The 18,901-nt window shown below is 38.5% G+C and overlaps 1 protein-coding gene and 1 long non-coding RNA gene across 6 annotated transcripts in view; one reads left to right on the top strand and one right to left on the bottom strand.

Annotated features, from left to right (window-relative positions):
- Window positions 1–64: 64 nt before the first annotated feature.
- pde9ab (phosphodiesterase 9ab) overlaps window positions 65–18,901 on the bottom strand; it is a 30,689-nt gene continuing 11,852 nt past the window's right edge. Inside the window, exons 1-11 of one of the 5 annotated variants that reach the window (XM_073951521.1) lie at window positions 11,808–11,955; window positions 9,941–10,027; window positions 9,722–9,826; window positions 9,288–9,370; window positions 7,503–7,659; window positions 5,568–5,681; window positions 5,372–5,476; window positions 3,759–3,887; window positions 3,579–3,674; window positions 3,414–3,484; window positions 65–537 (exon numbers count right to left, since the gene is read on the bottom strand). In XM_073951521.1, the coding sequence (XP_073807622.1) occupies window positions 3,434–3,484; window positions 3,579–3,674; window positions 3,759–3,887; window positions 5,372–5,476; window positions 5,568–5,681; window positions 7,503–7,659; window positions 9,288–9,370; window positions 9,722–9,826; window positions 9,941–10,027 (927 nt within the window). In that variant the 5' untranslated portion in view covers window positions 11,808–11,955 and the 3' untranslated portion in view covers window positions 65–537; window positions 3,414–3,433. Of the gene's footprint in view, window positions 538–3,413; window positions 3,485–3,578; window positions 3,675–3,758; window positions 3,888–5,371; window positions 5,477–5,567; window positions 5,682–7,502; window positions 7,660–8,112; window positions 8,307–9,287; window positions 9,371–9,721; window positions 9,827–9,940; window positions 10,028–11,807; window positions 11,956–18,901 lie in introns of those variants that run through there. The other 4 variants (XR_012406404.1, XM_695355.11, XM_073951520.1 and 1 more) reach the window with 4 other exon arrangements.
- LOC137495644 (uncharacterized) lies at window positions 1,916–2,593 on the top strand. The gene is made up of 2 exons (XR_011015612.2): window positions 1,916–2,084; window positions 2,478–2,593. It is a non-coding gene; the product is annotated as an uncharacterized lncRNA (long non-coding RNA).

Below are 18,901 nucleotides of genomic sequence, written 5' to 3'. Positions count from 1 at the left end.
CCAGACACTTATATGTGTAAAATGTGCATTTCTAACAATTCCATCAGAATTAAAACGCCACCCATTTTCAAATTTTAAGGTCAGTCTATATTTTATTAATGTTTTTTGTTCATTTATACTGTTTTCTGTTTTAACATTGGGTTGCATGTTTTCCTGAGTTACAGTATCTCTAAATACATTTTATTAATAACTTCTTTGGTGAAATCAATTATTGCAAAACTCACTCTGTCAAATCAACACGTGCCAAATCAGTTTCTATGACAATTTTTCAGCCTATGACAATAGAATGATGTTTGAGGGCCAAGCACTTCATTTTAATTGTGCAAACATATCTGTGAAGAATAATTAGAGCAGCAGCAAAAATCAACAGAGTCAGCTATTTTGAAGCTCTTCTTACTATCAATGACCACATTTCTTGACATTCGGGATATCTCGGGTACACAGAAGTGATCAAACCCTCTCCTTCAGAAATAGGGTGCCTTTGAGAGTCGAAACAGTTCAAAACCGTAGTTTCAGGAAACCAGGAGCTGGATCAGCCTGAGAGGAACATTACAAAGGGTCAAAAAGTATTTTTTCTTGTGTGTCATTTACTTGTGTGTCTGCCTTTTTTATTGATCAGGTGATAGAGGTTGATATGACATTTAGAATGTAAGCAGAACTAAAAAAATTGTTTTTAGAACAAGTAATAATCCCGTTAATGTAAAAGTACATGTCGAAGGTCAGTGAATTTAAGCTAATTATTTATTAAAAAAGGACAAGCCATTCTCGTACGTGACTTTGTTTTTTGTGTGATTAAATTGTAGGCAATAGCGATGTTTCCATCCAAAAATATTAACTAAATTTATTTGCAAAACTGGATTAACGGAGAAAAGACGTGCGAAAAAGCAGCGTTTCCATCCAACAAGTCAAAGAGAACAAAATTATCACTTCTGGTTAAGAATCAAATATCAACAGTAAAAACAGAATTTACTGCGGTAGAAGGAGCTGCTTCTATCTTGTCTTTATTCAATAAATGCACTTGCGCCTCAGAAGACAATTCTGACACAAAATAAACGCGTGGGGGCGTTTGAAGGGATGAGATGCGGAGAACAGACGCTCTTGACACGCTCCAGAAGCTCTGGAGGTCATTAATAATGTAACATTAATACTGAAACGGTTAAGGCGTTTTAGAATAAATGAGCAAAACAACATTTAAGATGTGTTACAGTGTGCTCAGCCAGATGGTTTGTCTATTCAAACACATTTTCATCATCATATGACCTCTTATAATAATTAACCTTTTTTTAATGCTCATACTGTAATTTGTTCAGTAAAAGTTTATCCTACTCAGTTATGTGCATATTTTTATGCTTATTTTCAAAAGTTAAGTGCATCATGACGTTTCCATCAATTTTTTTTATGTGCATATCCAAAATGAGCATTAAAACAGGTGAGTGGAAACGTAAGGTTAAGGCGAGAAATGCAGCTTAGTCTTTAAAAAAAAGGGGAGGAGACCGACAGAAACTCTGAGTTTAGAGAATAAAACCTGCTCCTGACCAGGTTAGATTTACAGAGTAAGTTACCACAGTAACTGACTCTGAGTTAAAGTTACCTCTCTTTCAGAAACAGGCTTGACTTACCCTGTTTTCTTGAGTTTAACAATCCTGCCATTTTGAAACGGAAAACCCAGAGTTTGTCTTATTTCAGGGTTAAAATACTCTGAGTTTTCACTTAACCTCCTCTCTGAAACGGGCCCCTGAACTTTTTAGAAATCTTCTAGTTAATGCCATGATGTTTTTTTGCACAAGATTGCACAAGAAGTTTTGCTATAGCATGTGCTATTGCCAGAACTTGCTGGCAATATTGCCAGAAGGCTTGCTGTTCTAAAAACGCTCAGCTGTGAGCTCTTTCCCTATTGTAAAAGCTTTTGAAAAACAGTGAGCTCTAGTGCTCCCTTTGACAGCAGCAGCACATAAAAACTTTCAGGTTTCAGCACAAAAACATTTTGGTGGACACGCTCTCTAACAGTTTATTTGCAACCCAGGCTCATTCTGAAAACGTTGTCTCGTGGACGTTTCTGGAGACTGCGAAATACGTCCTGGGAGGTACGTATTTTTGCAGTTTTTGTTTTCGTGAATCCGCGAGAGGCTGCTGTGTGCATTCTTTCGCATCTCAAATGTCTCTCGCAAAAGCCGTTCGCGCCCGCGATGTTCTTGTGTGAACCCACTAGAGGCCGCTGTCGACCAACTGAAAGACTAAATGATTGACTGGGCGTCTAGCCAATCGACCGACCCACTCATCTTCTTTCCTAAACCCAACCAATTTTATCGATTGACCCGCCCGCCCGCTTACTTCCCTAAACCCAACCGACGGTTTAAAAAATCTGTCCAGAAAAAGAAAAGCCCTCGTCTGGTTTTTACCATAATTTCGGATTTTACCACATTCTCACCCTGTTTTTCACTTGTTCGTTTTATTTTTGGATTCTGTTTTTGTCTTAGCTGATTCCTGGAATCGCTCTTCCCTGGACTCGGTGGTCGTCGCGGTCAACTCCTCTCTGCGTCTCAAGTCCACCGACGTACACAACAAGCTAACTAGACAAACTGGTTGTGGCAGGTAAGCCCTCCACACGGAGATAATCAATCAGCCGAAAGGAACTGTGTCATACCGCCCCTTAGCATTCGCTTAAAAAAATTAAATGCAGCCATATGTACCTCCAATTACATAATTCGCTGTCTCTAGAAACGTCCATGGGACTATGTGATTAGAATGAGCCTGTGTTGTTTATTTGTCTTGTGTGTGTGTCCAGCTGTTAATTTAGTTCTATTTAAAAGTACTGCCTCACTGTAAATAATTTCCTGTAGAATCTACAGTAACTTACTGGCAGCAGTTTGCCAGTAACTTACTGTAAAATAGTTACAATCAAAATACTGTATTTACATTTACAAAAACATTTATCTTGCTCTATTTGTATTGTATATCTTAATAATATAGAGTAATATTCACAATGCAATTTTAAAATACAGTAAAATACACCATAACTGTCCTACAGTGAAATTCAGATCATATTACTGTTAAATACGGTACAAAAATCTTTAAAAAATTGAGATTACTGGAGTACTTCTTACAAGAGAATGCTGTCACTTTTCTTTCTTCAGAATGTTATGTTGAGCATGTTTACAGCATGTTTACAGCTCTTTGCTCATTAAAATGAACTAAGAAGATTTATCAACGCTTAAATATGTTTCATTCTTTGCAACTCATTTTAACCAATCAAGCCTATTATAGAATGCTGTAAATATGATTTCATTTTTAAATGAAGGCAATGTAAAATTCCATTTAGATGTAACTGTTCATGAAAGTAGTAAACAAAATAGTTCCTACACCAATTTTGTAGCCGTTTTGATAAACGATGAGAATGAACTCTCTCTCCATACCATAAAAAGAAGCAGATTGCTTATTTCTTCTTCCCACCCAAATACATGCTCTCTGTTTTCTTCTTCTGTGCCTAAAGAGAAGACAAACCATAAGTCTAAATAATAGCTTATCTGATTTGCATTCTGGACATAAGGCCAAAGCTTTAATGCTTTAGTGTTTTTTACCTCTGACATGGCATCATCAATTTGCTTGAGCTCTTCATAGTGATCACGAGAGTCCCTCAAAGGCTGAACCATGATCTCCTCAATCTGTGGAAAGAGCTGGACGTATAGACACAAATGACAGATGTGTTATTAAACTTCTGCTCAAAGTTGCATGGCAGGCTGTCTGTTGAGTGTACAAACCTTCATGACCGTCTCAAACATTGGGATGAGGACGAATTTGATGAAGCCAATTTGTGCTGTTGGTTTGGTGACTTTATCTCGATCCATAAATGGAGCCACGGGAAGACCTTCTGACTTTTCTCTGTCGCTCTGCCAAAACAAACCACACATCAGAAAACAACACAAAACTACTCATAAGTATATAATGGAAAAGTTTTAGATAAATGTAAATATTTTAATTAAAATAAAAGCAAATTATACACTACTGTTTATAAAAAGGTTTGGGACAGAGCGATTTTTGTTTATGCATATATTTCTGGAGCTATTTAAATATCATAAATTATTGATGTGCTAAAACATTAAAACAATTTATAATAACTGTGTTCCATTATTACAATATATTTAAAAATACTTTTTATTTACATGGATTTTCAGCCTCAGGCTTTGGTGTCACATTGTACTTTAGAAATTATTTTAATATGTTAATTTGCTGCTTAATAAACCATTTTTGGTATTATGAATGCTGAAAATGTAGCTACTTTACAATTCTGTTCTTATGACTAAAAATCACTATATACACTCACCGGCCACTTTACTAGGTACACTTGTCCAACTGCTCGTTAACACATATTTCTAATAAGCCAATCACATAGCACCAACTCAATGCATTTTGCCATGTAAACATAGTCAAGAAGATCTACTGCAGTTCAATTTGGTTCAGAATGGGAAATAAAGGGGATTTAAGGGACTTTGAATGTGGCATGGTTGTTGGTGCCAGACAGGCTGCTCTGAATATTTCAGAAACTGGTGATTTACTGACCTAAGAACAGGAAACTGAGGCTACAGTTTGCACAGGCTTATCAAAATTGGACAATAGAAGATTGGGAAAAATGTTGCCTGGTCTGATGAGTCTCGATTTCTGCTGTCACATTCAGATGGTAGAGTCAGAATTTGGTGTCAGCAACATGAAAGCATTTATCCATCCTACGTTGTATCAAAGGTTCAGGCTGTTGGTGGTGGTGTAATGGTGTGGGGGATTTTCTTGGCACACTTTGGGACCTTTAGTACCAATTGAGCATCGTGTCAACGCCACAGCCTATCTAAGTATTGTTGCTGACCATTTCCATCCCTGATGGATATTTCCAGCAGGAACCATGTCAGCAGGAATCATCTTGTACATACGATGAGTTTACTGTACTCAAGTGGCCTCCACAGTCACCAGACCTCACTCCAAAAGAGCACATTTGGCATGTGTTGGAAAGGGAGATTCACATCATGGCACGACAAATCTGCAGTAACTGTGTGATGCTATTATATCAGTATGGACCAAAATCTCTGAGGAATGTTTCTAGTACCTTGTTGACAAATGATTTCAGTTGTGTCCTTGGGGTGCAATATCAAGCGAAATCACTTGAGTTACAGGAAAATAACTAAATGGGAGGGTGACAGGAGAGGGGTGAGAAATACGGTAGACTCTTGGAAAAACAAGAGTGTTTGCAGGTATGGTTTACTCACTTAAAAAAAGAAGTATCTAAAGGTGTGTAAATAGTGAGTAAATTTTCATTTTTGAGCAAACATTTAAATACATGAAGTAAGAAACATTTTCATTTGCATAGAGAGACTGCTAATGATACCTGCATAAAGTACTCCTCCAGCAGGCAGTCCACCCATGGCTCTGCCACCTCAGTGGGACGCACCTCATTGGAGATATCACAACACTTGATCAACACCATCTTCAGCTGCAGACACACAGACAAAGAATTATGCATACAGCACAGAGCCAACAAGCATTTGCAAACAATGTGAGTCATAATAGCGGGAAACACATACAGATTTAACATGCTCCTCATTAGTACAGTCAAAGTTGTCCACTTTCTGCTTAAAAGAGTCCAGTATTTCTCCATGTTTGGCCATATCAGTTGCCAAAATAAGTGTAATGATTGCCTAGAGGAAGTACAAATAACACATCCAGGATTTTTAAACAATGGCAATGAACAACCAGAACTGGTTCCTCAAAGAAACATTTTCACAATAAAGAACATTCTGTTAAACTAAAAAAGGTTAGTTCGCTCAAAAATGAAAATTCTGTTATTTATTACTCACCCTTGTGTCATTCCAATCCCCTGACACTTCAGAACACTAATTAAACTATTTTAGAAGAAATCTGAGAGCTTTCTTATGGCCCGCTTCCACTGAATGATACGGTACGGTACGGTTTGGTACTCTTTTATTATGGCCGTTTCCCCTGTCAAACGGCTTACTGACCCAAACCGTACCGTACTACCACTCAGTGGAAATGTGCCATTATCCTAGACAGTAATAGTCCAGAAACAATCAAGGGACCAAATCTCCAGGAACACTTTAGTGCAGTTTTTAAAAAAACCCTGAAAAAACAAATTGTTCATCTATGTCTTCTATATCAGATTAGGGTGTGCATTTACTACAGGCAATACGATGCTTGCATGCTGCACTGTTGACTCCAATGCAAATACATTGTATTCCTTGTAGTAAATGTGCTCAATGACCTGACATGGGGAGAAGATAAAGTGATATTTACAGTTTTTTTTGGTGCAGAAAACTGTTCTTAGAGCCATATATGGAGGCTGAGATAGGTGTCAGATTTAATCTAAAATATCATAATTTGTGTTCAGAAGACAGACAAAGGTCTCAGATGATTGGTGAGAAATAAGGGTGAGAAATTAACAGAATTTTTATTTTCAGTAAACTAACCAACCCTTTAAAAGAACTTTCTCATTTGTTTTTATCAAATAAGAATGGTAAAAACAATGTCAGTTTTAATATATATATATATATATATTTTTTTTTTCGTCAAGAATGCTTAAAGATGTTTTAAAAGAAAAGTAAAGCCTTTTTGCCACAAGAAAAATTCATGTGAATGATTTCTGAAGAATCATGCAAAACTGAATACTGAAGTAGTAATGCTGCAAATTCTGCTTAAAAATCAAAGGAATAAATTACATTATGAAATAAAAATAAATATTTTATGCAGTAATAATATTTCCCAGTATTCATATAACTTAATGTATTTTCATTTAAATAAATGCCAAGTCGAAAAACTTTAAACAATCTTACCAGCATAAAATATTTAAAAATGTGACCTTAAAAAAAAGGTTCTTTATTGCAATTAAAGTTTTAACTAATTTTACACTTTTTTAAAATGCAAAGTTAGATGATAAAGTTTAGATTATAAAATTAAGACCAAATGTTATTTTTAATAACTGTTCCTGTTTAAAAAAAATAAATAAATATGGATTTGTGGCAATACCCCAAACTATTTTGCACTTAGTCAAAGACACAATCTTAAATCAAAGTTATAGATTTTTTTAATGACAAAAACCTTTAGAATATTAAGTAAAGATCCTGTTTTATGAAGCAATGTTGTACTTTTGCTTCCATGAATGTATCAAACTTGATTAGTAATATGCATTGCCAAAAAGTTTAATTTGGACATTTCAAACAGATTCCAGATATTCAAATATTTGTCTCTCAGCCAAATATTGTCATATCCTAACAAACCCCACTTCAATGGAAAACCTATTTAGTTAGTTTTTATTTTATTTATAAATGTCTATAGTGTAATATTTAATGTCTTAAATGTCTAATACTTAAAAAAGGTTCATTGAAAAAGTAACCTTTATGACTGATTTTGTGGTCCTAGGTGACAAATGTTCTTACAGTATGTACAATGTACAGTACAATGTTTCTCAGTGTAGAGACAGAATCTGTTTGGTGGGTCAGAGGTACCTGCCGTATCTGTTTGAAGGATTCAGGCTCTATATTGGCGAATATGTTGCACTCGGGCATGGAGAGGATCTGGAAGGCCACAGCGCAGTGATGATTCTCCAGTGGAGAGATGTCATTATAACGCACAGCCAGCTCAGTGCGAGCATTAATCTGATACCTGAACACACAAAACCTTAAACAGTATCTCCGGCACAAAAGACAGAGATGTCATTTATACACACATGCAACAAAGTACACTTTTTGCATATAATAATAATAATAATACCATAGTTTAAAATTAGGGCAAAGATTTACTGCGATTAATTTTATCCAAAATAAAAGTTTGTTTTGACATAATTTAAGTGTGTATATTGTGTATATTTATTATGTACATATAAATACACACATGCAGGCATATATTTTTTTAAATATAAACTTATTTATATTTAGATATAAAATAAATATATACGTATAATACACAAATTAGGCAACGCAATGGCGCAGTAGGTTGTGCTGTCGCCCAACAGCAAGAAGGTCACTGGTTCGAGCCTTGACTGGGTCAGCTGATGTTTCTTTGTGGAGTTTGCATGTACTCCCTGTGTTCGCGTGGGTTTCCACTAGGTGCTCCGATTTCCCCCAACAGTCCAAGGACATGCATTACAGGTGAATTTGATAGACTTAATTGTCCGTAGAGTATGTGTGAATGAGTGTGTATGGATGTTTTCCAGTACTGGGCTGCAGCTGGAAGGACAACCTCAGTGTAAAACATATGCTGAATAAGTTGGCGGTTTATTCCGCTGTGGCGACCCCAGATTAATAAAGGGACTAAACAAAAAAGAAAATGAATAAATGAATGAATGAATTCTAAAAATTATATAAAAATTGAAATATCTATGTGACAAAATGGTTTTGTTTAGTTTGGTTTCTATGTATGTGTCTGCCTTCACATATTGGATGCAATTTATCTTTGCTCAACACTGTTTAAAATAAAGGTATACTTAACGGGATATTTTACCCAAAAATAAAGATTTACTTACCATTTACTCATCCTCACATGGTTCCAAAACCTTTAAAAGTTTATTTTTCTGCTTAACACAAAATAAAATATAAAGAATTCAGTTGTAAAAACGTCTAAATGCTGTCTGATATTGTCTTCTAAAATTAGCATTTTTTCAGGTTCCTGTGTGTAGGGTTATTCATTTTAACTTTTTGGGCAAATAATAAGTTCTTTTCATGGTCTTCAAATAACTCAACTTTTTATGGAAATTTCAGACAGCACTAAGAGGTTTTTGCAACCGAACCCTTTATATTTTAAAGAATGCTGAAAGCCTGTAACCACTGACATTCACAGTAGGAAAAAAAGATTGAAGTCAGTGGCTACTGGTTTCCCGCATTCTTCAAAATATTTTCTTTTGTATCCAACAGAAGGAAAAAAAAACTCAAATAGGTTTGAAACAAGTGGAGGGAGAGTAAATGATTTGTAAACTACCCCCTTAAATGCACAAAAAATGCAGTATTTTTGTACAAACAATAATTAATGTTGAAAAATTGCATTTGCATTTAACTAAATTACTTTCAATTAGCAATTTAAACCCCCAGTTCATTTCTGTTATTTTCTACAATAATTCATTTGAGATATTCCCAATACTTTTTCATACATTTTAATTCTTGTAGCACTAGGGCACATTTAATACAGTTAAGCTCTATTTTTGTCACAAGTCAGTGTCAAACAACAACATACAATGAAATAGCCAGTGTTAAGTGCTATTGTTCTCTTAGAGAATGAATAATAATTCAGTAACATACGTGTTGTTGTACCCCGGATGGTCGAGGTCATGACACACTGCTGCAGTCATCAAAATACACATGTCTGTCATAGTCAGCCTGTCCTACAGCACAAAAAGGCGACTGTTGATCTGTTCATTATGATTTTTAATACTATATATATCAAGCCTACCCCTAAACCTAACCCTCAAAGGAAACACTACATTTTTACATTTTCATAATTGTTACGTGTTTATGATGTTAAACAATAATGCTTAATTCTGTGTGATTTATGAGCCAATTTCCTCAAGGGGAACAAAAATGTCCACACAAGGTTAAAGTTTACTGGTATTGCTATACATGTGGGGACATTTAGACACTTCAACATGAGGAATACAAGGCACACACACACACACACACACACACACACACAAACACACACACACACACACATACACACACACAGATCCACTTACCTGAAGGCCGCACAGGTGGATCATGCCATACATCATCTGACTGACGCAGAAGCAGTGCCGGAAGTTGTGGAAAGGATTGTCACGATAATTTTCTTGAATAGCCAGCTTTTTATTTTGACAGATACACAGCAATTGTACATACACAGTTGTAAGGTCTAATAAAAATTGAGTTGATTCAAAAAGTCTAAAATGCAGGTGAGAAAATAAAGTTTGCCCTACCAGCCATCTTTTGAGAGTTATTGGGTTCATGTTAAACTCCTTCACCAGTCCAAGGTCATGATACATGTATTCCAGACAGCTGAGCATCTGACAACAACATCCAATCAATTTACTTAAAGACACAACAAATGATATAGATAAAAACATTAATTTATGTGGCAGAAACTGACATAAATAAAATACATAGAGTTAAGGTCAGAATTATTAGCCCCCCTTTGAATTTATTATTTTTTTTTAAAAATATTTTATAAGTGATGTTTAACAGTGCACAGAATTTTTTTTACAGTATGTCTGATAATACGTTTTTCTTCTGGAGAAAGACTTATTTATTTTATTTCAGCTAGAATGAAAGCAGTTTTTAATTGTTTTAAAAACATTTTATGGTCAAAATTATTAGCCCCTTTAAGCTTTTTTTTCAGTAGTCAACAGTACAAACCATCAGTGTACAATAACTTGCCTAACTACCCTAACCTGTTAACCTAATTAACCTAGTTAAGTCTTTAATTGTCACTTTAAGCTGTATAGAAGTGTCTTGAAAAATATCTAGTCAAATTTATTTACTGTCATCCAACAATGATTATTTCCAGCTAGTCCCATCCTATAGAGTCTGTATGGTCTATAGTAGTATCTATGTATTTTTATTATTATTTTTTTTTTACTGAATGAACTTTCCTCTAACTTCTCTTATATTTTTACCTACATTGGAAAGGATGTCCAGCCACTCATTCTTCTCAATATCAATCCCTAGATCCTTTTGCCAGATTATTCTCAAATTATTACATACTACTGAGTTTACATTTAGCATCATTTTGTAACACATAGAAGCAATCCTAGCATCCTGTGGTGACTGTAAATAAGCATATACAGGGTTGTCCTTCATGTTAAGTTTGTCCTTGATGCAGTGTCTAATTTGCAGGTATTTCCAGAAGTCCCCTTGGGCTCCAATATTATATTTGTCCACTAAATCAAAGTATGACAAGAATATACCCTCCTCATGTAAATCCTTTAGTTGCCATTGTTTCCAAAATACAAATGTTTAAAAAATAAAATAAAAACAAAAAAAATATAAAATATATAAAAAATAAAAAATGTTTTTTTTTTTTTTTTTTTTTTTTTTGTGAAGTTTATTCATAAACTAATTTCGAGAGGAGCACGTGATTATGATTGAACACGGCTGGTCCTGCATTAGCATGCTTGATCCACCAATCAGGCCATTCCTAACCACTATAAAGAGCCAGGGTTTTCTCACTACAGTCATCTTCGATTTGAAGAATACACTGCTCTGCATCAGCTGCTACTGCTACTGCTACTGCTACTGCTACTGCTACTGCTACTGCTACTGCTACTGCTACTGCTACTGCTACTGCTACTGCTACTGCTACTGCTACTGCTACTCCAGCTACAACTTCTCAAGCAACAACATCAACTTCTCCAGCTACATCAACTTCTCCAACAACAACAACAACTTCTCCAGCTACATCAACTTCTCCAACAACAACAACTTCTCCAACAACAACAACTTCTCCAGCTACATCAACTTATCCAACAACTTCTCCCAGCTACATCAACTTCTCCAGCTACACCAACTTATCCAACTACAACTTCTCAACCTTCTACTTCAATTGCCTCACACAATGCAATCTCTGTGTCTTCAACCCAATTCTCCAACAAGATCACAGTAAAAACTCAATCACCATCCATGAACTTTGCCTAAACTCTCGATGCCTGCGATCCAAGCTGAACTCTCTTCTAGGGGTGCACCAGCGGTAACATACATGACACTTTTTAAGGGGAAGCCTCACAAACTACAACTAAGATTAAACATCCATCTTTAAAGGATGATTCTAGCGTGAATAGAATGACTCACCTCTCAATCAAGGTTCTAGACAATCCAATCCTTAAAACATTAGTCCACAACTTATGCATACATTGATAAACATCCATGTTAATCCTCCAAACTAGTCGCTGTGGTGCATTCAATAGAGTAGCGTCTCCAATCATAACACTAGTTCTCTGGCAAAAAAAATGGCCGCCAGCCTTTTTCTGCAACTTTGATTGACACTCCTTCGAGCCAATAGCTGAAAGGAGAAGCGTCACCATCCAATGAACTCTCAAAAATTTGAGATGGTCCCACCCTCTCTCATGACAAGCTCATGAATGATTATCATTACATTTACACAATTACTACTAAATGGTGACATTAATTTTAAGTTCAGGGTTTGATGTTGGCAGATGATAAATAAATAAATACATAAATTAATAAATAAATAATAAAGAAAATAAATAATTATAAAATGTATAAAAAAAAAAAAATAAATAAAAAAAAAAAAAAAATAAATAAATAAATAAATTAAAAAAAAAAAAAAAAAAAAAAAAAAAAACTGCCACATCTGATAGCAGTTTAACTTCTAAAAAGTTTACTCTGCTACTGCAAAAAAAACATTAAACGCATTAGGCATAGAAGTCCAATCGTAATATGCCCCAGTGACTCATGTCCATACACTTATAAGCCATAAGCTTATAATGGCAAGTTGGTTAGATGTGAAAACAGCAAAGAAACAAACTTCCCGCTTTGACTTCCACGAATGAGAGGAGGACATTTCTGACATGTCTGATGTTTCATCAATTGACTCTGCGTTAGATACAAACCAAGGGGTTTAAACTCCACTATAATTCCACCTACCCTGTCTTCAAGAGGTACATCAGGATCACTAGACGAGCAGATTTCCCATTTAATATGCCATCCTTAGGAGGGACAAATGCCTACCTCTACTATCTTTGCTCGTTGCGACAATGAGGCTTCGTACCATGCATTAACAAAGGCACTTCCACACTTAGTTGCCCATGCTCTTATTAAGACGCCCCGCATGGTTATCAGCTAAAATAATTCATTGTGTTTGCCATACATGTACCATGTTGTAATGTCATTTCTGATTCTCTCTTGTTTTTCTCATTTCAGAGATCATGTCAGCTGGTTGCAGAAGCTGACCCTCATCCAACCTATTACACTCCACATCCATTTCTAAATACATTTACACTCTTTGCAAATGACACTTTTCCACTCACAAAGCCCACACCCTCGATGCCATATTCACACTAGCCTTTTTAATTTAAGTCTTCTGAACTAAGTATGACATTTCAATCCAACGATACACCTAACCATATCTGATCTATCGTCGCAGGATGAAGGGATGCAGGATGATATCCGTTCCCCCACACACCTGTTCTAAACAGGCCCGGATTGGCTAATCGGGAGGACCGGGAGAATTCCCGGTGGGCCGGTCTGTTTTTTTTTTTTTTTTTTTTTTTTTTGGCCGCGAGGGCTGGTGTCCCTAGCTCCAGAATCTGTTGCTCTCAGCAGTGACACTTTTTTAATTCATTTACTTGACCACAGCTTTTTATTCATTATTTTACCACAACTTTACTCTTTTGTTGTGGTCGAGTGGTTGGCACGTTAGGTTAAGACGCTGCGGACCTGGGTTCGATCCTTGCTAGAGTAATTTAGTGTTTTCATTTTTTGATAAGACATATAATACTGTTAGGGTTGTAGAACATTTGAAGTTCTAAAGCAGCTGTTTTCTCAAAAAAAAAAAAAAAAAAAAAAAAAAAGACATGATAGTGCCATTAGAAACTGATTTGGAAATATTTATTTACTTATTTTAATATAGTCAGTCGTGAACTGAGGTGGGCTGGTCTGAGGCTTGAAACTCCAGAGCTGAAAAGGTGTCCCACTCCGGCCCTGGTTCTAAACCTCTTAGCATTTTTACACCACAGAAGAGCAATACCACCTCGGGGAAGCCCAGCCGATCCTCTCCAGCCAACTTCCACCATCATGCATTATTGGGTATGAAGTATGACTCTGTCATTTCCTTCCTATTTCCCTTCCTATTTAACATAGGAGCTCCTTCACTACCCTTCCCTGTTTTTCTAGCTTTAACTTTTTCTCTCCAAATTTAAACTATCCTCTTCTTCTATTCACTTTCATTCACCACAGCTCCGACCAATTCAGGGGTTGTCTTGAGTTTCAGTTGCTGCAAAAGGAACGTTCTAAATGAGCTTGCATACACTTACAAATTTTCTAAATACCACTATCGTTGCACTCCCCGCACTAATACAGCAGTAAATGCTTCTGCGGGAGCACAAGTTGCCTCCATACTGGCCCACTACACCACTGCAGCCGCAGAAATGCTCCGCAGAGTTGCACACCCAAAGCACCACTGCTACCGCAGTGACCCTCTAGCATATGCCTTATTCACCTTCATCTTTACATATCACTAAAGGCAGTATTTAACGTCCCTGCGGGAGCACTCAAAACTTACTAATATCGACTGTTTAGGTGCTCCACTTAACTATACACCCCATTAACATCACTGCAACTGCAGTGACGCTCTAGCTGAGCCCCTTTTTCACTTTCATCTCTAAATATCACTGCTAATAGTACTTAGTATTTCCGTGTGAGGCTCTAATACTGAGTACCACTGCACCTCTGCTCTTGCAGAGACGCTTTGCCGAGCCTTATTCTCCCTCTGCACCACTGCTGCAACAGTTAAGCTTTGCCTGAGCTGCAACTGCAGAGACGGCTGTTTAGCCTTAATTCTCTGCACCACTGATTTTATTGCACTTCTGTAACTGCAGAGAAGCTCTGCTGAGATTATTTTTTCCCCTGCACCAATGCTGCAGCAGTGACGCCCTGCCTGAACAGTCTTCCAACAACAGATATAAACTCTGTCATTGGTCCTCTAACACCTCTAAATCCTCAATTTGCCTCAGCCAATATTTCCTCAGAGAAGCCCAGCTGATTCTCGGTTGCAGACTTCAACCTAGTTTCCAAGCAGCACGACTCTGTCTGTTCTTCCTACTTTCTGTCTTAGTTGCATAGGACTCATTTTTACTAAACTTTCCTTTTTATTTTATTAAACTTCCCTTCTCTTTCTCTTCATAATTTTTTAATTTCACTTGCACTCATTCTCCGCAGCTCGGACTCCCACAGGGGTAGCCCCAAGCTCCCACTGCCACAGCAGTGAAGCTCTTTAAAAGCTCACATGTACACTTTTCAAAAAATGTAACCATTATCACACTCCGCCGCAATAATACAGCCGTAAAGGCGTAGCAGGAACTCGTATTGCTTCCATACTGACTACAATTACACCTCTACAGCAGCTCCACTTAATTACATTGCATTGTAGCATCAATTTATTCTCCATCACCACACTCCCCGCAACAATACAGCCATAAAGGCTTAGCGGGAACTCGTATTGCTTACATACTGACCACCATCACACCTTTACAGCAGCTCCACTTAATTACATTGCATTGTAGTATCAATTTATTTTCCATCACCACACTCCCCGCTATAATACAGCTGTAAAGGCTTAGCGGGAACATGTATTGCTTTCACACATATAATGCACCAGACTCTGAATACCTATGCACCCCTGCAGCCACAGAGTTAGTCTACTGTGCCTGATTCCTATCTGCTACACAGCTGTTAATCAGCTCTCCAAAGCGCACTTCCCTTTAGAAACTGACTTTCACCGCACCTCTGCAGCCGCAGAGACGCTCAGCCGAGCATCACTCCCCTCTACATCACTGCCGCAGCAGTGACGCTTAGCGAACGCATATACACTTCCACTTAGCAATCCACTACTGATACACTCTCCAGCACTGCCAAAGCAGTTAAACGTCTCTGCGAAGGCGTATTTACCTTCCAGATACTGACTTCCATTGCACCTCTGCAGCAGCAGAGACGCTCAGCCGAGCATCATTTACATCCCCTGCACCACTGCTGCAGCAGTGACGCTCTGCTGGAGCTCATGCACACTTCCATTACACTTATACCACTTCTGTCACTCCCAGCACTGCTAAAGCAGTTAAAACGCTGCTGCAGAAGCGTATTCTTCCCCTTAGGACTGACTACCACCGCACCTCTGCAGTCGCAGAGACGCTCAGCCGAGCATCACTCCCCTCCACATCACTGCCGCAGCAGTGACGCTCAGCGAGCGCATATACACTTTCATTTAGCAACCCAATACTGATACACTCTCCAGCACTGCTAAAGCAGTTAAACGTCCCTGCGGAGGCGTATTTCCCTTACAAATACTGACTTCCATTGCACCTCTGCAGCAGCAGAGACGCTCAGCCGAGCATCATTTACATCCCCTGCACCACTGCTGCAGCAGTGACGCTCTGCTGGAGCTCATGCACACTTCCATTACACTTATACCACTTCTGTCACTCCCAGCACTGCTAAAGCAGTTAAAACGCTGCTGCAGAAGCGTATTCTTCCCCTTAGGACTGACTACCACCGCACCTCTGCAGTCGCAGAGACGCTCAGCCGAGCATCACTCCCCTCCACATCACTGCCGCAGCAGTGACGCTCAGCGAGCGCATATACACTTTCATTTAGCAACCCAATACTGATACACTCTCCAGCACTGCTAAAGCAGTTAAACGTCCCTGCGGAGGCGTATTTCCCTTACAAATACTGACTTCCGTTGCACCTCTGCAGCAGCAGAGACGCTCAGCCGAGCATCATTTACATCCCCTGCACCACTGCTGCAGCAGTGACGCTCTGCTGGAGCTCATGCACACTTCCATTACACTTATACCACTTCTGTCACTCCCAGCACTGCTAAAGCAGTTAAAACGCTGCTGCAGAAGCGTATTCTTCCCCTTAGTACTGACTACCACCGCACCTCTGCAGTCGCAGAGACGCTCAGCCGAGCTTCATCCCCCCTGCACCACTGTTGCAGCAGTGTCGCTCCACCGGAGCTCACGCACACTACCATTTATCCATACCACTACTGACACACTCCCCATTGGACTGCCAAAGCGGTTAATCAGTTAACCGCTTCTCATCTGCAGCTACAGCTCCGCAGAACCTTACAGCTTTATTTTCCATCACTACTATACTAAACCTTTACGAAACTCACCACATATGTTTTAAACCTTTACACTTACCCCACTCACTCTCCCGCTGGTCCTTACAATTAACAGAACCCGGGAGCACACATAGTCATACATAAGCACTTTCAGTTAATTTTTACACCCACACCAGTCTCTGTTGCTCCTCCAAGCTATTTCTGTATCACTTTTCAGCAGCCGGATATGGCATTAATCTCCTGTGCCTTTTGGGGGGTTCTTCAAATACGCGGCTGCTGTCCCGAGCGGAGCATTTTGGGGAGTTGTCGAGATCTACCTGAGCTCGAGGCTCCCCTCTCTTCCTCCAAACGGGAGGGAGCCCAGGGCTCAAGAACCTTCGAGCTCATGGCTCTCTCCCGGGACAGCATGCCAAACTTGCTTATAATCAATCATCAGCTAAGTGTGAACTCTTGAAGTGAAGTTTATTCATAAACTAATTTCGAGAGGAGCACGTGATTATGATTGAACACGGCTGGTCCTGCATTAGCATGCTTGATCCACCAATCAGGCCATTCCTAACCACTATAAAGAGCCAGGGTTTTCTCACTACAGTCATCTTCGATTTGAAGAATCCCCCCTTCCACCCCTACCTTTTCACCTTTCCCTCCATAGGGCAGCACGGTGGCTCAGTGACTAGCACTGTCGCCTCACAGCAAGAACGTCACCGGTTCTAGTTCCTTAACAGGCCGGTGGTTGTTTCTGTGTGTAGTTTGCATGTTCTTCCCGTGCTTGCGTGGGTTTTCCCCGGGTTCTCCGGTTTCCTCCCACATTCCAAAAACATGTACAACAAGTTAATCGTTAAATCTAAATTTCAATACAGGTAATCTAATAATGCAGCATATCTTTTAATAGCCTTCAATCTTAATCTTTAGCTATTATAAAAAGGGGAGTTGTCGAGATCTACCTGAGCTCGAGGCTCCCCTCTCTTCCTCCAAACGGGAGGGAGCCCAGGGCTCAAGAACCTTCGAGCTCATGGCTCTCTCCCGGGACAGCATGCCAAACTTGCTTATAATCAATCATCAGCTAAGTGTGAACTCTTGAATGCCTATACAAACTTCTGGGTTATTCCACAATGATGCATATGACTGTTTATAATGTGATGTCCTACCTACACAGTTTATGGATTCTACTCCATACAAATCTTGAGTGTATGGTCACTGGGTTTGATTCCCATTTAGTTCCAGAACATTGTGAGAGAATGTCAATTGGGTGAAATGGCGATGCTAACTTTTCCTCCATTTATCCAATCCAGCTCTGAATCTGTCTCTCCCCAGTGCTTGGCCAGCTTGGTCATTTCAAAAGAAAGGTTGTACATCCTTACATCAGGCAATCTAAGGCCTCCCCTATCTCTTGGGGAGTAAAGTTTACTCATTTTGAACCTGGGTTTTTTACCTTCCCAGAGAAAGTCCTATCATTCTTTAAACTTTAGTTGATGTGTAATGTAGCATGTGTGAACATAAACAACATCGAAACAAGACACTCAAAGTTCAATGTAAAGGGAGACATTGGCTTTTACAATTAGCTTAGCAAAGCAGCGAACAATGTTTGGGGACTACAAACAAATACATCCAGGTAAATTATGTCATAAATCTTTCAAGCTACGAGCATACACCCTGTGCAGCGAAGGGGCTTGATGTGCTGTTACAGTAGAGAGGCTTCCTGGTGATATGGAGCCAATCCACAAATCACAGCACATTTTATTAGCTGACCAATCAGAGCCTCTTGAGAGCGGCTTTTGGACGAACTAGGAAATACAACAGTCGTTTTCATATTAACTGAGTAGCTGTATAATTAAAGTAAGACATATGTGATATATATAATAACGTGATTTTTTACAAATGAAGCATGAGAACACATTGCTTTGCACCCCAAAAACACACACAAGCCTTAAGAATACATTCTGGACCATCCCTTTAATATATTAAAGTACACTTTTAATAAGTAGTCACCTTGGAATTCTAAGGTTCTATCTGTGTTCTGAATGATTTTCAGATATTGAGCTTCAAAGTTTTTGCATTCCATAGCAAGCAGTCTGTGTGT

This window comes from Danio rerio, chromosome 5 (genome assembly GCF_049306965.1).
Source record: "Danio rerio strain Tuebingen ecotype United States chromosome 5, GRCz12tu, whole genome shotgun sequence".
Taxonomy (NCBI): domain Eukaryota; kingdom Metazoa; phylum Chordata; class Actinopteri; order Cypriniformes; family Danionidae; genus Danio; species Danio rerio.
The sequence above is the reverse complement of the archived record's forward strand: the minus strand, read 5'-3'. Positions and strand labels throughout refer to the sequence as shown.